The sequence below is a fragment of the Haliotis asinina genome, chromosome 14 (genome assembly GCF_037392515.1).
Source record: "Haliotis asinina isolate JCU_RB_2024 chromosome 14, JCU_Hal_asi_v2, whole genome shotgun sequence".
Classification (NCBI taxonomy): domain Eukaryota; kingdom Metazoa; phylum Mollusca; class Gastropoda; order Lepetellida; family Haliotidae; genus Haliotis; species Haliotis asinina.
In genome coordinates, this window is record NC_090293.1 from 51,121,317 (window position 1) to 51,140,785 (window position 19,469).

The window sequence follows — 19,469 nt, forward strand, 5'->3', positions numbered from 1 at the left end:
TCAAGCAAAAGTACACACAGAAGTTCTGCGGCAGGCAGCATGTATACGAACCAGAAAATCAAGCCAGGAACCAAAACACAAGCCACACGATAGTGCATTTACTACCAAAGAAATGGTCAGATCTAACCACTGACCGTCCATTCTCCGGGCATATGTTCTATGCTCTGCACCAAGGAGGCGGCCATTAGGATCGAACGGCCGATTTCCACGCTCAAGACACACACTGTATCTAATACACCACGGAGGTGTCCAGGGGATCGACCCACCGACATTCCACTCTCATGACAGACACTCTACCTACTACACCACGGAGGCGGTCCTTGTAAGTCACGACATGTGCAGTTTTCACTCACAAGCAGCCTATATTTCACCTATCATAATAAATCTTACCAAATATTGTGTTCACGATAACTGCGCCTATGAAGCGACAGCTGCACACGCTAGTTCAGAATAAGTCTAAAGTGCTTGTTTCAGAGTGCTCAGTCCAGGCAGTGACGCAGTCCGCGCTTGTGCTCGTTCACTGTGTGCAGACACCTATCCGATCAGCCGATTGTCGGCTTGTCGTGACCGACACGGATACATGTCTGACAGGACTCTCCTGTTTAAAATCCACAATATGAATTGATCAAGAAACATTCCCATACAACAGCAGTTCATTGTTTATTTCCATCTGCGGCATGGACAGAAACCGTACACTTGACACTGAAACGTAAGATCTAAGGCAACACATTGTTATGCAGACAAATGATGCCATGGAGTCACTGGTGTTTTTGATCAACCAGGTATAATTACCATTTGGACCTCTTAGATTGTATGAATCCCCGGGAAGATGAGGATGCAAACTTAATATAAAGCAGCATTTGGGTTTAAAGAGTGAGTGAGTGAATCTAGTTTTACGTCGCACCCAGCAATATTCCTGTTATATGGAGACGGTCTGTAAATATTCGAGTCTGGACCAGACTATGCAGTGATCAACAACATGAGCATCGATGATATGTGTCAACCAAGTCATCGAGCCTGGCCATCCGATTCTGTTAGTCGCCTCTCAGGATGGCATGTGCCAACCAAGTCAGCGAGCCTGACCATCCGATCCCGTTAGTTGCCTCTTACGACAAGCAGAGTCGCCTTTTATGGCAAGCATGGGTTGCAGAAGGAGTATTCTACCCTGGGACCTTCACGGGTCAAAACCTGGTGTGAAATCAGACAGGTGGAACAGCACGCACTTGACAGGTGTGTTTTCTGTGTTGTGCACATCACAAAGGTAATATTCAAACTTAAGGAAATATCAAGGTGTGTTAAAAACACTTGACATTAAATGATCATAAAATATTCATGGATCAGTCCAATCGGGTTTAAAATTACACGAAAAAGGTGATCGAGCTCTGGATGTCGGATTTAAGACACTAACATGTCAATGAAGTCTGCCCAGTTGAATCACTTCGAAATAAAGGTTGAATGCATATTTTTGTGTTTCTTTAGTCGTGAGCGAGTGTGGTTCTGGCCGCTTTTATCAACACTCCAACAATATGTGACAGGAGACTCTGGGAAGGGGCTTCACACATTGTACCCATATGGGTAATCGAACTCAAGTCTTCGGCGTGACGAAAGAGCGCTTCATCCACTAAGCCACCTCAAGGCATCATTTTTTTCTTTTATGATATTTTTAAATACTATTGTTTTTAATTTAAATTATCAATTATCATAGACGATATTAATGACATGTAATAAGCAGGTGACACGCCTATTAAAACATGCGATCTCTTACTAAAACATGCGGTCAAAGTGGTCCGTTGAAATTGTGATGAACTGAAATTTAAGTTTGCTTCATGTCGTTTTAAGAGAGTACTAACATAACATGGCGTATCCAAGAAACCTGTGTAACCCAAATTTCCAGACACGTTAAATGTTTTCTGTATTCTTACAACCATTGGTCCACTTTTGGAGTAACTGCAAAGAGACTCTTGAGGAGCACATCGCTCATTTAGGGGAGATAACTCATGGAAAGGCACAGCGCACGTGCATCTCAAAGGAAACGTGATTTGTGACGAGAATGCAGAAGTGATAACAAGTTAGCAAGAAAGGGAACGCTGATGCGTGAGGATTCAGGTGAGACAGGTTTTAATTGGTACGGATTCAAACCCAGTAAGTTGTAGATCTAGATTTTCAAAGTCACGATTAGTGATTAGATTACCGTTTATCCCATCCGTGTGTCACTTCAGAAATAGAAGGATTCAACGTCAGTTGTTTTGAGGTTTGGCAAGAATATCTTTCAGTATTGTCCGTCGGCCAGCGGACCTAAACATTCGAGCATGTATAGATAATCACACAAACAAACTTACAGTTTGGTATACAAGTAGGCCTAAATTATTGTTTTGACTTGAACGATGGGTAGGAACCATAACTCCTTGCTGTTATTGCACTGGTTGTTTCGAGTCACCATAGCCATGTGCGCTTCGGTGACAGTTGAAAGCCTTTCGTGCAGGGGTTCGTTACCGTGTTTATTGTACTACGGGACCGTTTCTAAATTATGGTTGGGGAGTGGCGCGTGTAGAGTGGTGATTTTAATGGGGGTCACCCATTTTGTTCTGGGGAGGTAGTGGGGGTTATCTGTTTTGCAGGCGTTCTTGGGTGTTGCACATTGATTTCGTACATGACAAGTGGGGGAGGGGTCACATTCTTGGTACATTAATTTTAGGGGTGTCATTCACATTTTACATGCAACCCTATGAAATCATCATCACCCTCCCCAGCCATAAATTTAATGAAATGTGCCCAAGTTGCAAGGTCAACATTACACCCCTATGTTTACTCTAGGACATGTGGTTCATTCTGCCCCAAACCCGAAACCCAAACTTCCAGTTTAACTTCAAGACCCCAGTGTCTGACAGATCTATATTACTATAGCATTGTAAAATTAATACCCGTTCATTCACACAACACTCAGTGGGGACATGTATTAATTGGTATTCTGAAAAAATATTTAGCAAGGTCCATTTTCATATTTTATTCAATAATGCTTTTATACAAAAAAACCGCTGAAACTTAGTTTGGCAAATTACATAAACATCAGTAAATTAATTAGATTGTTATGCAACCAAAACAGTTTGTATATTTTAGAATATTTCTCTGAATATTTTCCAACATAAAGTGTTGAACTTTCTGCCAAAAAAGAAGCTTCGATAATTCCATGATTCAGTAACAGGTCCTAATATAATGGCATTGAAGAACTGATATCATAAATTCTGTGTTGCAGCTTCAAGCATGTAACAGAGTTGCCTCCCTTATGGAAGAGAATTCAGACAGATGGTTATATGATAAAAATGTAAAGCAACAGCTGAAAAAAAGGTAAATTTTGCAAAGATAATAATGTGCATAAAATATGTAAGATGATTTTCAATGAAAACAGTACATAATTCATAATCTATTGTTGTATTTATCAAATTTGGTCATCAAAGAAATGCTATTAGTAGCTAGAATTTGACCAATGCGAAAATGTATATCCTGCAAAATTTGCAGAAACATGGGTCTTGCCGCCAACAGGGATTGTAGTAGTGTTTGAAGGACTAAGCGTAGTCCATTTTCATCAATCATTCTGAAGAAATAGTGGTGATATTGTAGCAATGTAGTTGAAGCAGAGACCTGGGTCAGATTCTCCGCATGGGTACACCACAAGCCTGTTTCTGGTGTTCCCTCATAATTTGCGAATACACCTAAGTTGTGGACATGTTTCATGGAATTTTAGTAAATATTGGAACAGTTTGGAATGTCAGGAGAAGTTATTCAACTGATTTCAGTGGTCAAACCTGGACTTGTATTTGTTTTTTATTGATACACTTGTCAATGTTCCAAGTTTTTGACAATAGTCTGCATGCAAATGAAGATCAAACAGTCCTTTGATTGACTTGAGACTTGATCTATGCAGCTGGTATATAATGAAATGCATCAGACAAGTTGATGTGTATGATTATCATGTCCTGTAGGTCTTCTTACAAACACAGACCCGTGAAGGCCCCGGGCTAGAATAGGCTTTTAGCAACCCATACTTGTCGTAAGAGGCGACTAACGGGATTGGGTTGTCAGTCTCGCTGACTTGGTTGACACATGACATAGGTTCCCAATTGTGCAGATCGATGCTCATGTTGTTGGTCACTGGATTGTCTGGTCCAGACTCAATTATTTACAGACTGCAGCCGTATAGCTGGAATATTGCTGAGTGTGGTGTAAAGCTAAATTCATTCATTCATTCATTCTTACAAACCCGGGGACTGTAGGGTAGGTTAAGGTGTTTGCTGGTCATGCTGAAGACTTGGGTTTGATTTCGCTCATAGTCACAATGTGTGAAGCCCATTTCTGGTGTCCCTGCTGTGAAATTGTTGGAATAGTGCTTAAAGTGAAACTACACATCTCACTCACTGTGGAAACATTCCTTGTTGTAGAACAGTTCAAAACAAGGTCTTATTGGGAGTTAGACGGAATGCCATGAGTGCATATCTCTTTAGAATCTGTGCACCTGTTCTGGTCATTATACTCAAATACTGATTATTTACCACTCTGTGTGTCATGTGTCAAAGTCTGATGTGATCAAAACTGGAAACATGCTTGAAACAAACAAATATAAAATAATCATTGATATTTTTGATATTTTTGCAAAATGCTCACATCTGTTCAAGGTAATATATCTGACAATGAGAGACCAGAAAACATTGTCATTGCATTCCAGAGTGGCATGCTTGTAGAAAGAGGTGATTGATGGCATCATATACATAGACTGACTGACTGACTTGCTTGACACATGTAATTGTATTCCAACTGCGTAGATTGATGCTCATGATGTAGATCAACAGACTATATTGTCCAGACTCAATTATTTACAGTCCGCTGCCACATATACTCATGGAATTGAGGAAGGGAACAGAGCTCCAGATAAGATTTCCTTTGTGGGTACTGTACCCACTGTAATTTTTAGAGTGGTAATATGAATGTGGAATGGATATATCATTTTCTGTTACCCGCTGCTTTCGGATATGTGCGTATTCCAGTGATTTTACTCAGCATGTCATTGAGCAAGTTTACTAAGCAGGACTGGGCTGTCTTTTCATACCTAATCAGAACCAACATGAATAAAATGGAAATGATTTCACAAAACATCATTCTCCATATACTAACAGTACAAGTTAATAGCAATCAATGTCTTTTTGGTTATGTAAGCAATTTTTATAAATTCATAATTATTTATTGGTACGCAACAAATATTTTTCAGTGTGTAATTGGTGATTGTCTATTTTACCTGGATAGCCAGCTTATCTGGGCCTCAGAGGGAACACATGAAACAGTGTTGGCTCAAGAGAGGGTTTTGGATGTTTGACTCATCAAATTCAGTGAGGACCCCTCTATTTTACTTCTGCCTATCTCTTTAACATTGGAGGGGGTCCAGAAACATTATTTTCATCAATTTGGGCCCACTCAAAATTTCACCCAAATCTAACACTGCATGAAAGTACATGTGTACCTTATTTTACCTGGATAGCCAGCTTATCTGGGCCTCAGAGGGAACACGTGAAAGTACAAGTGTACCTTATTTCCAGAATTTCTCCCACAGTGGAATACATACCTTTTAGGATACCTGGAAAAGAGTAAAGGAACACATGTACTTTTGTGTGTTAACGTGCTAGTCTCCAAGAGTACGTATCCGTAACATTGTTGAGTGCAGCGTAAACTAAAAACAATCAAGAGTGCCATAGTATTCTAGCAAGTCTAATCTTTATATATTGTCAAAAATTAATAATTTCCCCATCATGTTTGTTTTGGTGAGATGAGACATGTTGGAAGTGAAATGAAGTTGTGCAGCAATGATTGCAGTGAAGCAGTCATAAAATCAGACACATTATTCAATCCAAACTGATTCTCATTTTATTGTGAACCTACAGTATCATCAAATTAGAGAATTTCACAATATTTTTTAAGAACGAGCATTTTGCTGCAAACATTCTCTTTAAAAAAAGTAAGGGAACTGTACTTTCAATGTAAGATTGTTGAAATTGGGAGATCTATGGGATTGAATCAATGTTGATACAATAATAATGGATGTTTTGAGAATGTTCGTTCAGTTATCCCCCTTGTAAAGTGACTGGAGTGTGACATGAAAACTACAGTTTTCAGTCAGTAGTGTCTGATTTGACCATGAAAACACTGACTACGCACATGAAAGAAAATCTGGGGGAAAAAATGGTGTACAGTGATTTGTCGAACTGTTTGAAAAACGTCATGATTCATCATGATACTCCATGCATGTGTTGGAGTCGCCCATGTTGTGTGCGTGCTTCCCATGCATGGTGTTTGCGTGAGTTGATAACATGAAATGATGCAGTATACACAAAATGAATGTCATTGCAACCTTCCTCAACAGGTTATATTTCTACCAGACTTCCAAGTTAAGGGTCCCCTAATATTTGTGAAGAGTACAACTAAACATTGCTTATAAACAAGCTTATTTGTAATAACTGCAATTCATTGGTCTGCTCTTAAGCCAAACTGACTGTAGCCACAGACTCCTGCAAATACCACAAATGAATCAAAATATGAATCCAAGTTATAAGCTTTGAAATTTTCACCTTGATTGCTTCCAGCTCCTGGTGCATTGATCTGGGCTTTATTTATATTTTTTTTTTTTAATTTTGTTGATATATTTTTTAATAAGGTAACTATACTTTGCTTTTCACACCTTTCTCATTGAGACATTTTGCCAATTATGTAGATGTTGTTAATTTGTAAAGTGAAATAAATATTTGTCTGAAGTAAACTTAAATTTTGAAAATGTGACAGATTCATGAAAACTTTTTATGAGGAGAGATTTGTTTTTCTTGTCTTAATGAATTTATTTAACTTTGGTTGAAGAAATATTTTCAGTTACAGTGGAAGCCCTCTAAACTGGCATTGGTCAGAACTGGCAAAAAAAATGCTGTTATAGGGGGTGTTGTATAACACTATGAATATACATGTATGCAATAAAGAAGTTGTCATCCATATACTCATCTAATACACATTGCAGTATTTCTTCTTTTGTCGAAATCATGCAACTATAAGTTGTAAATATTCAATCTCACATACTATAATAATAATATGTAATATACACAGGGGCAGAGCTTGGCCTGTCACACCATTTTAGAGAAAGTTCCCTTTTCAGCCTCAGTGATATTCTGTAATAAGGTAAATACAGTAAAATACAACACAAATGTACAATAGAGCTTCCATTCACATTATAGGTGAACAAGTCAGTAAGTTATCAATTAGCCAATTAACAGGAGAGCTGAGACACTGGATGTGGGTATAGAGAGAGCTAATTACTGTAAGTCAATTGGCCGGCGTTTGTTGTGCCGCAATACAGGATAGACTGATGCCAGACTAGAGTGTGTAAATGATCATAAGATAGCTAGCTACCTTCTTCCAGGTTGCTATTTCGGGTCCTCAAACTTTACAACAATGCGTAAGCAATATAGATGATTGGTCAAATTCGAGATCTTCCCAGGCTTTAAAAAAACCCCAAAACAACAACAAAAAAAACCCCAAACCCTCCAAAACACTGATCTTGAAGCCCTAAATGAAGTAAATCTAGATTTCATGAGGTTCAGAATCCACCACCTACCTGTGGCTTCTTTCCTATTTAAATCAGTTTTCTCAATGAGTTTCAATTAAATGATATATATATTCAGAGACTAAACATCAGTGTAGCTGTTACATATGCGTACATTGTCAGCTTTCATGACATGAACAAAGCAGTGGTACCGTTAGTACCATGCTTGCTTTTCAAAGTTGTGATGGACCTTCATCCTGGTAATGAGTAGTGAGTATTTCATGAGTGTTCATGAAATTATGAGATCTAAAATTTCTACCTTAAGTTGCATCCCCACTGAGAATCCATGAAGATCTGGGTTACAATTTATCTTTAGGGAAACAGGTGGTCAAGCTTGCCAACTTCTTTGACCCATGCTATCATATGTCAATTGCGTACATCAGTGCTGCCATAATATGCTTGTCGTAAGAGGCGACTAATGGGATCAAGTGGTCAGGCTTGGCTGACTTGGTTGAAGCATGTCATCAGTTCCCAATTGTGCAGATCAATGCTCATGATGTTGATCACTGGATTGTTTGGTCCAGATTATTTATAGACCAGTGCCGTATAGCTGGAGTATTGCTGAGTAAGGCATAAAACTAAGCTCACTCACTACATCAATGCTGGATTGTCTGGTGAAGGGTTCATCAATTACACACTGCTGTCATATAATTGGAAAGATGTAGAATGTGGTGTAAAACTACAAACAATAAGATATTCATCTTCCTGAAAAGTACACCTAAGAATAATATCTTATTGGCCTGTTGTACTACATTGCACTTGAGAGTGGTCTTGAAATTCTCATTACTGAAAAGTCAGATTCATTCATCTAATGGTCGTGACATTTTTCTGTATTTGATGAATACAGAAGTGTTGCCTATTGAGTTTTTTAATTGCTTTATCTGGCAATATAGGGCAGTTGAGTAGCCTTGTAGTTCAAGTGTTTATTCGTCACGCTGAAGACCTGGGTTTGATTCCCCACATTGGTCCACTATTTGAAGCCCATTTCTAGTTTCTTCTGTCATTATATAAGCTGGAATATTGCTAAAACTAGTGTAAAACCATACTCACTCTTTTGGCAATACACTTGCTGTGTGACAGTGCTATGAGACAGTGGTCTGAAAATATGAGGCTGGGACACACAAATAAGTGATCACATCTGATCTAAAGGTGTGGGCATTGAAGTGACATGCTTTGAGTTTATTGAAGGTTGAGTCTTCAAGAGGTTAATTTGTATATTTATTCTGTTTTGTAAATGCAAATGGCATGAAGTCCAAGTTTTAGAAGGCTTGTAGTTTCTCAGGCTTGGGGTAAATGCAAGCTTCATCCAGTTTTTAAAATGTCATGAGTAAAATGTTTGCTGAATTTTCAGATCAAACAGATTGTCTTAATTTTAATTTGTTAGTGTATAGTTGATGATTGCAGACAAACTTTTACATCGTGTTTCTTGTTCAATAGTATGTACATGCTCGCCAAATCCCCATTGTGGACCAGGGGGAATATTTGGTCCACAGCCCGTTAGCCGTGGGTTGTGGCCCTGTGTCGGTGGAGGAAGGGATCCTGGTGGTTGAGGGTAACAGGGGCCTGTGACCGTGGTCCTGTTGCTCAACACACCACTTTGGCCCTGACTTCACCTAGACGGGAGGTTGAATGGGCCTGATTCAATCAATTGGCTGGTCACGCCATGCCCTGTCCATAAAAATTGCTTACATTTTGCACTTACATTTTTGGGTATTGGTCATTTTAAAATCTAGTATACAAATTATTGATATATCATTCTGGTTCATCTAAAACGAGCAAATGACGTCATATGTCTTCTTCATCTGATGAAGAGATATCTACTTTCACAAATGATTCCTGGCCAAGGTTTTTGGTCATTGAAAGTTCTGATGGACATCCTTTAAATATCAATCCTTTGGCTGTCTCCAAGGGCATCCAAGGTATCTGTGCAGATGAAAAACGTCACACGTTCACGAAATGGTTCTCTTTTTTATTGAATGTTTATGTAGGCAACAATCAATCTGCTGGGAGTAAAGCAGTTTGTAAACAGCCAGGTTGTTGTTTCTGTTCACAAAACTCTCAACAGCTGTAGAGGTATTGTTAGAGACAGGGCACGCTGTTTGTATGATATGACAGAAGATGAGATTGTCGCAGAACTGAAAGATCAAAAAAAATACCTATCTTTTCACGTTTTGTCTGACAACTCTTCCAAAATTCATAAAAGTTGGGTGTTGTAATATTGGAGTCGGGGTATATGTACCAAATCCACTCCGGTGTGAAAGTGTCAAAAGGTTGGACATGGTGCAAGATCTTGCACGGGTAAATCACTATGCTCACATTGGAGTGGAAACCATGAAGGCACTGAATGTAGTAATGAGATAAAGTGTGCCAATTGCAGTGGTGAGCATATGACATCATTGAAAACGTGTCCAAAATTTGAGCATGAGAACAAAATCTTAAAACTGAAGTGCAATAATAATATCTCATACTTCGAAGCAAAGAAACTGTGGAAGAAAGACCAGAGCCCTTCAGCATTTAGAAGAGTCTTCTCATTTAACACCTTCTGGGGTGGTTCAAAATCTGTTCGAACCGCTTGACATGGAGATCTCTCCTTCACAAACAGGGTGTAGGAGTAGCACTGCCACACGCTCACGATCTCCAGTTGAAGCGCCCTTGATGACGGGTTTTATAATATCTACATATTCTGTATAATCATGTTTATTCTTGACACGGTATGGCTGAAATATTGCCGATGTGACATTAAATTGTAACTCACTCTCACTCAATAGTATGTACATGTTTGTACCAGTTTGGTAGAGCGGAAGGTCGTGGGTTTGATCTGTGGCTATGGTCACTGCCTGGCACTTGACGTTATAAATGGGCACAAGAAGAAGGGGCAGTCAGTATAATGTGTCTGAGTGGGGTTTTTGGACTTACTTACAGCATGATCTCTGTGAGCTGGCACAACATAACTAGCTAAAGTTTTAATTGGTACAAGCGGACACACATGCATGCACATTGTCATATAAGCGAATGTCGTCGGTTCCCAATTGCGCAGATCGATGCTCATGTTATTGATGACTGGATTGTCTGGTCCAGACTCCATTATTTAGAGAGCGCTGCCATATAGCTGGAATATTGCTGAGTGCGGCGTAAAACTCACTCACTCACTTATATGAGCTAAATATTCTCAATTACCCTCAAACCTCTCAAACCTGATTTCTTGCCATAAAAGGTGACTCTGCTTGTCGTAAGAGGCGACTAACGGGATCGGGTGGTCAGACTAGCTGACTTGGTTGACACATGTCATCGGTTCCCAATTGCGCAGATCGATGCTCATGTTGTTGATCACTGGATTGTCTGGTCCAGACTCGATTATTTACAGACCGTCGCCATATAGCTGGAATATTGCTGAGTGCGACGTAAAACTAAACTCACTCACTCACTCACTCAAACCTGATTTCACCTCATTGTATACCACTGGTGGTGGGTAGCGTAGTGAAGCCTTTTTCTGGTGTTCCCTGGCGTGATATTGCTGAAATATTACAGTGAAGCCAAACTCGCTCTCTCTCTCTCTCTCTCTCTCTCACACACACTCTCACACACACTCACACTCACACTCACATTGACCCACACTCACACCCCTTGTACCAGTTTGAATTCTTGGGAAGAATTTTGGTAATGGGTGAAGAGTTTCACTTGAATGCGAACAGGTTTTGTTTGCTTGTTTTGGTGAATATCTGTGGCTCTTGCACAATGTTTGCGGTGGCAGGGGTGTTGACCTTCTTTGTTAATGTTTCTGTGTATTTTTAGGTGTGGGAACCTCTTCATCACTGACAATCTTTCCAATATGGATTCAGACTCTTTCAAGAGTGTGATTGTATGTGGACAGTGTGGAGAATGGTTTGGTGATATGTTATCCCAAGTCCACCATCTGACCACTCATTCCTTCACAAAGACACCAGACAGCACAGCTAGAACCAAGTCGGTCCTGGACTTCTTACAGAGATGTGATGGAGATACCCCTGATCAGAGTAAGTATGCTGATGCTAATTCTTCACCAGGATATTCCTCCGATAGGTGGAACCCATCTGCTGATGACGCTCTATATGATGAAAAGAACGAGACTGAAGCTAATGAGTATAGGGACAGACTAGATATTGATGGCGAATGTGGGAAATCTCTTGGTTGGAATTCTCATTTGCACCAGCCTCCCTCTGAAGGTGAATGTGATCAATCAGCAGTAGAATATGAAACATATGACACTGCAGGAATGGATGACCTCAGGGCATGTTTGATTAGAGATGGTGATCTTAACTCAGGTCACTTGGGACACACTGATCAGAACTGTGAATACCCCAGTGGATCTGAACTTGAGGTGCCAGAAAATTCTAGAGTTCTGTTCTCAGGTACAGATGAAGAATCACAGGATGGAGTGTTTAAATTACCTGATCTCGAACATGAGGTTAATGAGAGTCCTACTAAATTTGTATCCAGTCATGAACATCAGTACAAAGCCTCTGGATTTCATATGAAACTTATGAGTCCTGAAGTGGAAAATAGGAATGAATCCACTGATGGCTTGAGATCCAAGAAGTATGATGGATATGATTATATTTTTGATGAAAATCTAGAGAATACTGACACACCAGTAAACGACATGAGTGACCCTAATTTCTACCAGTCAAACAGAGTTGAAAATCCCAGAATGGGACAGATGTTTAACACCAAGTGTCAGGATGGGGTGAAAGTTTATCTGAATACACTACTTGACAAAAGAAAATACAGTAGTGAAGGAAGCAATAACACTATGGGTGGTATAGATTGCAGGGGATCTCTCTGGGATGGTACTTTTCAAACAGATCAAACTCTAAGTAGCAGTCAACAGGTGGCTGTTAGGTCAGACAGTCCATGGAGGCATCCTGATTCTGACATAGAAGACTGTCTTGGAGTTAGAGGCTTGAACAGTGCTGCAAAGAGGCAAGAACTTTCAGGAGAAGTGCCTCCTGGCAATGCATGTGGGAGTAGGATGCTTCCTTGCGATCAGAATTTCTTGGTGAATAAACAGACAAGGGGGTTCAAGAGGATATCAGATATTACCCAAAGGACAATGGACGTTAAACCAGAAGTTACCAACATATGTAACTTGGGCCAGAGTTTAACTGTTGACGTTAGTACATGTCCTGGTGCAAGGCCAATGCCCAAATGTCACTTTGAAACTGATATGAATCACAACACAAGGTCTGTTCCAAAACATTTTGTTCAAAGCAGAAATCAATATTATGTACATGGAAGGTCAAGACCAAGAAAGTATGAAAATGGAGATTGGAAATCTGATAATTTATCATTTATGCTGAAAAAGAACCCAGACTCCCAAGGTTACAGTATTTATAAACCACAAATGATTGAGGATGGTCACAAAGGAGAACCTTTGGCTATAAACAGACAGTGCTCTGATAACACAAATGAAGTCATTGACTGTAACAAGAAAAGTCACAATTCTGATTCACCGTTGTTTGATGAAAAACAGAATGATTACCTTTGCAACAGTCTTCCTGTTGAACAGCATTCTCAAGAAAGACCAAGATCAGGTGAAAGTTGTAGAAAAATGCCTCTCAATAGTAGAGTGTCTGACCAAAAATGTAGCATTTGTGGACAGGTTTTTGAAGTTGATGGAGATCTAGAGAAACACTTGATCTCTCACAAACAGCAATGTCATTTTTGTGGTGAAAGTTTTGAAGAGTTGGAACATCTCAATGCGCATTTAGGTAAGCATCTGAAAGATGCTGATGCAGGCGATGGGAACGAAGACATTCATGGGGATCTTTTTCATTTGTCATGTAATGCTGATGACCCTGACTTTTCAATCAATCGCCAGATGAATCCTGTGAATGGCCAACAGAAAAAGAATTACAGGTGCGAAATATGCTCGAAATGTTTTGTTGCGAAACATACTCTCCGTATTCATATGAATATTCATCTTGGCAAACGATCAGCATGTCCTGTCTGCAAGCAGACATTCTCCACAGACTGGTCTGTGAAGAGACACATTGAAAAGTGTCATCATAAAGTGAAAGTTAGTGAGAAGTCTTTTTCTTCACCAAACAGTCTGACGATTCAAAAACCTAAGAAAGACTTTGTAAACGAAGAAGGCAAAAGTTTGTTTACCTGTGAGGTTTGTGAAAGGGAGTTTTCATCAATGAAGAGCCTGAGCAACCATTCCAGGACTCACCAAAATAGGTCAGAGGAACTGCATCAGTATGTGAGGACATTTAGATGCAGGGAGTGTGATCATGTGTACTCCAGACCAGACAGTTTGATGGCTCACATGAAGGTGCATGGTGACAAGTATAGACATTCTTGTGCTGTGTGTTTTGCTGGTTTTCCTACTGTGACGGAACTGGACGCCCACATGCAACAACACACAGCTGAAGATAAGCTGTTAAATACTTGCACCTTTTGTGGAATAGGATTTGATCGTCATACAAGCTTGGTACAGCATATACAAAACTGTAGCAAGGCACCTCATGGTAGGGTACTTGAGGATTTTAAGCTATTTGAAAGAGACCAAGAAAAGCGCTCTGATGATAGAAGGTTTCAGTGTTCTGTTTGCAGTAAAATGTACCCGAGTAAAAAATCCTTGAGACATCATATGAAGGTTAAAGGACACATAGCCCCAAGTGATTGAAGGATGAGACATGGCTTCATTACAGTGTGAAGAATGCAGATGGAATGAAGTATTAGGAAGCTGCACAGCTAACTTTTCACAACATAGAGAGCTGAGTGGTTTATGTGTTAACTCAACTTGCTGAGGTTCTTGGTTCACTTTCCACTTACTCAGGGTACCATTAATAATTGTCTTGCAAATTACAATATGATTTTTTTAACTTGCACAATGATAAACATATTGGTTTTGTTTTCTTGTATGTTTTAACATGATGAAAGTGTCATTAATTACGGACCACTCGCAGAATGCTTTAATTTGGGAGGGAGGATGGTGGTGATGAAAAACAAACTAACATACAACAATATAGGTGAATTACTATCTTGGGATTTTACTATTTGCTTATATGATGTATTTTTCTATAACACCTAGTATGACACCAATATGACGTAAGAGTTATTCCTTTGTTCATTCGTTCTTCTGCATGAATCAAATCAAGCCAAGTCTATGATTACATGTGGTATGTATTTTGAAGTAGGAAGTAATTATTTATTGTTATGGAACATGTTTTTCCAAATGAATTGATTTTTAATTAGAAGGACCAGTGTATTCTGTTTTTTATATATTTGTTTTGATAAAATGATTTCAGACAATGTGCAAGAGGTTAAGGTTTATTTTGAGTTGTTTACGAATGTTTACTTTGTTGCCAATAAAGTGTTGGTAGTTCAGCTGTTGAATTATTACTCCAGATTAATGGATATTTACGAGACCTCATATTCTATTATCAAGTGTATTCATACTGCCAAGATAAATAACAAGAACAAGGCTGTAGTGTAGGTCTAAAAATGGTCATCCATACAATTCATGCTTATAGGTGAAAGAAGTTGAACTGTCTGAAAGATGAAGTGTGGTGATGTCAGTCTTGGAAGGAAGCCATGGTAGTGAATTTGTCTGTTGGCATCAGTTTCAACTGAGTCAACCAAGCTTGACTGAGCGAAACCCTTGTTCGATTGCAAACAAGTAGATGTTCTGCTGAATCGCTCAACATTACTATAGTTCAGGCCTGTGCTCGTTGGGACTCTCATGTGATGTGAGCCATGCGGGTAGACTAGGCCTTCAGCAACCCCTGCTTGCATTAAAAGGTGACTATGCTTGTTGTAAGAGGCGACTAACGGATCGGGTGGTCAGGCTCGCTGACTTGGTTGACACATGTCATTGGTTCTCAATTGAGCAGGTTGATGCTCATCATGTTGATCACTGGATTGTCTGGTCCAGACTCGATTATTTACAGACCTGAGTGCAGCAGAAAACTAAACTCCACTCACTCACCAGGATTAGTTTTGGATTTAATCATTTACCCACAACGTCTGTTATTTTCCCTTTTCACTAAGGCTTAACTGTGTTACTTCAGCCTGAATTCAAAGCTGGGTCTTTGTGTGTTTAAAGGAGAAGCATTGAAGCAGAGTGACATACACACGAAGAAGATATGCTTCAGTAGGTGACTGCATTGTCAACATATCCAGATTGACAGTTGTGTTGATGTTCATGAAAGATATTCAGAAACCTAAGTGAACTTTAATAATGAGGCTGAAATATATATAAGTTAATGATGAGTTCAGATAGTTCTTGTAAATAATCGTTTAGACTTCCACAAGATGTTTCAATGTTCAACGGCTCTCCGTGTGGTTAATGGAAACTTAGGTGTCGTCACAGGCGACGTACAACTAAGTATGACGTTACAGTTAGTGACAATAACGTCAATCCTTATACCATACTCGTGATGTTATAAGAGCCGTTGAATGTCGAAACATCTTGTGGAGGTCTGAAAGAGTTTTTGCAAGAGGAAATGTCTGGACTCATCATTTTTATGTTTGTTTCTTATACACCTGCGGATATCACCTATTTACGCTCGGTCACACGCACACAAACCTACATAAGAACCTACCTACCTATCTATCTTGGGCACTAACTGACATCGCAAGACTGGATGTGCTCCGATCGAACTTTCCGTTGGGGCATATCTGGAACACGATTGGTGGTGTGCAACTAACAGATTTCCCTGTACAGAACCTGGCCTAATTGAAATCAGCTGTACACGATACATGTCGCACACTGCCCTTTCAAAGGATCAGGAGGCCGATGGAGTATGGGGAGGAGAGTGCTGGCTGACGCACATTCACGTGGATTTACAATTGTACTGACCTTGAATCGTCTAATGACATTTTGGTTGTTCGCATTCACCAATAAAGTCAACATAAAGTACACCAGGACCATGCTTGTACAGACAGTTTTGTATCAGAATCGGTGGGATATTGTTTTTTTTTAAAATGAATTCATGAAACCAACATGGATGCCAGTCATTTTATTTTTTTTTTATATGAGTCTAAGTATCATATGGAACATAAGGAAACCTATCATTACGAAAATGACCCGTGAAGGGGTAGAATTTGCCTTCAGCTTGGTAGGCCACTATGCTTGTAAGAGGCGATTAACGGAATTGCCTAAGCACATGTCATCGGTTCCGAATTGCGCAGATCGATGTTCATGCTGTTGATCACTGGGTTTTCTGATCCAGACTAGATTATGTACAGAACGCCGGCATATAGCTCGAATGTTGTTGAGTGCGTCGAAAAACAACCCCCCCCCTCACTCATTACTAAAGTACATGGGATGCTTAATCAAGTTGTGTGTGTATCAAAGTAATGAAGTAATCTGCATTGAACCACGTCCGTGGTGCATGGTTGTGTGAGACAGTGGGCGGATGGTCACGCTCGTTGACATCGCTTATTGATGCAGCTTCACAAGTGGATTGATGTTCATAATGGCTACCTCTTGGTTCTCAGGTCTAGAGCTGTCTACAGACCACCATCATAACCTGAAAAATTGCTTTTGCGCGATGTTAAATAAAAATTAGCCATGTATTCATTTCCGGCAGCTCTGACCACTGGTGTTCACATTTCACAACTTTTTAGGTTGAATCGAACATGCACTTTCTTCCAGGATATCAAAGAGCATCTTTTACACGGGCATTGCTTCAACTACTGTTGGAAAAAGAAAAAAAAAACAACTGTTTTAAAACCAGTTTTTTTTTCTATCTCTAAAATTTGCATAACCGCAAATAGGGTATGTCGAAATGACTCACTTTAAATTGGCCTAACTGGGCATTCAGTGGGGATGAGTGAGAAGTTATTCAAGGGGAAGTCTTTCCAAAAATACGACTAGCTGCTGAAAATAATAAATCAGCCTACAGATGGCTATTAGGTAGCTCAGCCAGGTATGACGTTTCAGTTGGCACGAAATGCATGCGCTGTCTACTGGCACGGGGACCATTTCAAAGACAATTTATCTTTGCTTTTTCATATTTGTTGAATATAACAAATCTATTGATTACCATCTTGCATGACATTCTTTCATAAAGTTTATTTTGAGATATGTAAAGGGTATGATACCTGATACTCCCAGAAAAGCGTCGTGTTAAATGTCTCAAACAATGCAGGTGTTATGACCACCCAAGATCGACAGGACTGGATATTATTTGTAAATTGTTATGACGTGCTTCCACAGTTTATTTCCACGAAGAGATCAGCATTTTGTTAGTTTCTATCTCTATCCCCAAGGCCGACCCCAACCATCGTCTGCTACAACCGTCCTTGTTTTGCTTTTGATTTGCTGTTTCTCCATGGTAGCTACATCCTCGGTAGCTACATCCTCAATAGCTTCAGCATGAAAGGCATTATTGTTTAAACCAGCTATTGTTAAGAATTAAGCTATGTCTAACTTCAAAGTAGATGTTTTATAAGTGTCCTTTCTAAGACAATATCATCGCACGCTAGTTTACATAAAACCATAATCTGTTCCAAATAGGTCGCTTTGGACTTTGAAAAGGTCTGCATTGCTCATATCTGCACTAATCTCTCCACATTCAAGTCCTAATACGTTTCCTATCGTCCTACCACTGGAACTGTAGTTACACCGAACTTACGCATAAATTGTAGTGATAAATTTGAAACATTCCGACATTACTCCAGATCAAGATTATAAGATTCATGGCCTTGAAACTTTCAGAGAGGTTTATGGTAGACATTATTGTTGATACATCAGTGGCTATTGGGTAAATAATATTCCACGCAATTCATGTTGAATGGTAACATGAAGGAACTGTTACAATTTCTAGCATTTTGTAGAACAGTTTCGGATGGGGCAGGATAGTATGCTCATGTACTTGTGAAACAGCTAATGTCACAGTTCGACAGTGATTAATGCATTAGGGTGATACAGCGAATTTGTACAGTGCACTGTGATTTGTCCAGGTATGTTTCCAATATGGTTACCAAGGTACCTTATTAATACATTGCTGATTAAGAGGTATCAGTTATACCTGATATCTTACCATTGTTATCAATCCCGAAGGTACCGTAATCGTATTTCGGATAAAGATTTGGCGATTAAGAACAGTAATGCGATTTGTGGTGGTTGGTTTGACTTTGCTGAATCCAATCTGCTTATTGTTACACCAGTGTGTACGTCAAGGCTGGATAACGTACTTTCTCAAGTGTCAAGGAAACACTGGTTTGTCCCAGTTTGAAATATTTTAATTTCGGTTAGGAAAACAAAGTATTTCACAAAATATAACAGATAAAACATGGGAAAGGTACAAGTATCGCTATTGCCCGTTCCACATAGTGTGTCTTTTCTCCTACCATCAAGACCCGCTTATGATTTCTTTCAAGAAATATATCGAAAATGAAAAGAATTTTCCAAGGGGGCGTTTTTTGGCAACGTAAAGTAAGTTCACCTTGTTTGAATCATGACTGACAGTTTTTACTGTGTTTGACATTCTGGGAAATCGGAAAGTCCGAAACGAAACGATAGTTTCTTTGGAAACGTATATGAGTAACTCGTCCAGATGGTGAAACAAATACTTTTAACTCTTAGAAAAGGGACATTGTGGTCTGTTTGAATTGATGGAAATCTGTTAACCTTAAGAAAGCACCCAAAGACGTAATATCTTTATACGTAATAAAGAAACGAAAGTTAAAGTACAGAGTCCATCATTCGATTGACTACGTTCAGACACTGGTCAAAACATATATGAAATATATTACAACGTGGATTTTGTGATATTATATTCCGCTAATTGGCAATTCCTCAAAAGAATAAGGGCGGTGAAATCCCCGAATACTGAAATTCGCAATG

At 39.4% G+C, this 19,469-nt stretch overlaps 1 protein-coding gene across 1 annotated transcript; it reads left to right on the plus strand.

The window, feature by feature from the left end:
* Positions 1 to 1,987: 1,987 nt before the first annotated feature.
* On the plus strand, positions 1,988 to 15,001 carry LOC137261542 (uncharacterized). The gene is made up of 3 exons (XM_067799304.1): positions 1,988 to 2,106; positions 3,254 to 3,345; positions 11,423 to 15,001. Exons 2-3 carry the CDS (start codon positions 3,284 to 3,286, stop codon positions 14,295 to 14,297), a joined length of 2,937 nt encoding a protein of 978 aa, XP_067655405.1. The 5' UTR covers positions 1,988 to 2,106; positions 3,254 to 3,283; the 3' UTR covers positions 14,298 to 15,001.
* The last annotated feature ends 4,468 nt before the right edge of the window (positions 15,002 to 19,469 follow it).

What these genes read in the sequence shown, in the direction of transcription:
- LOC137261542 (XM_067799304.1), top strand. Translation starts at nt 3,284, where the DNA reads ATGGAAGAGAATTCAGACAGATGGTTATATGATAAAAATGTAAAGCAA. An exon ending in AAGCAACAGCTGAAAAAAAG is followed by an intron (nt 3,346 to 11,422) that starts GTAAATTTTGCA and finishes GTGTATTTTTAG; the next exon opens with GTGTGGGAACCTCTTCATCA.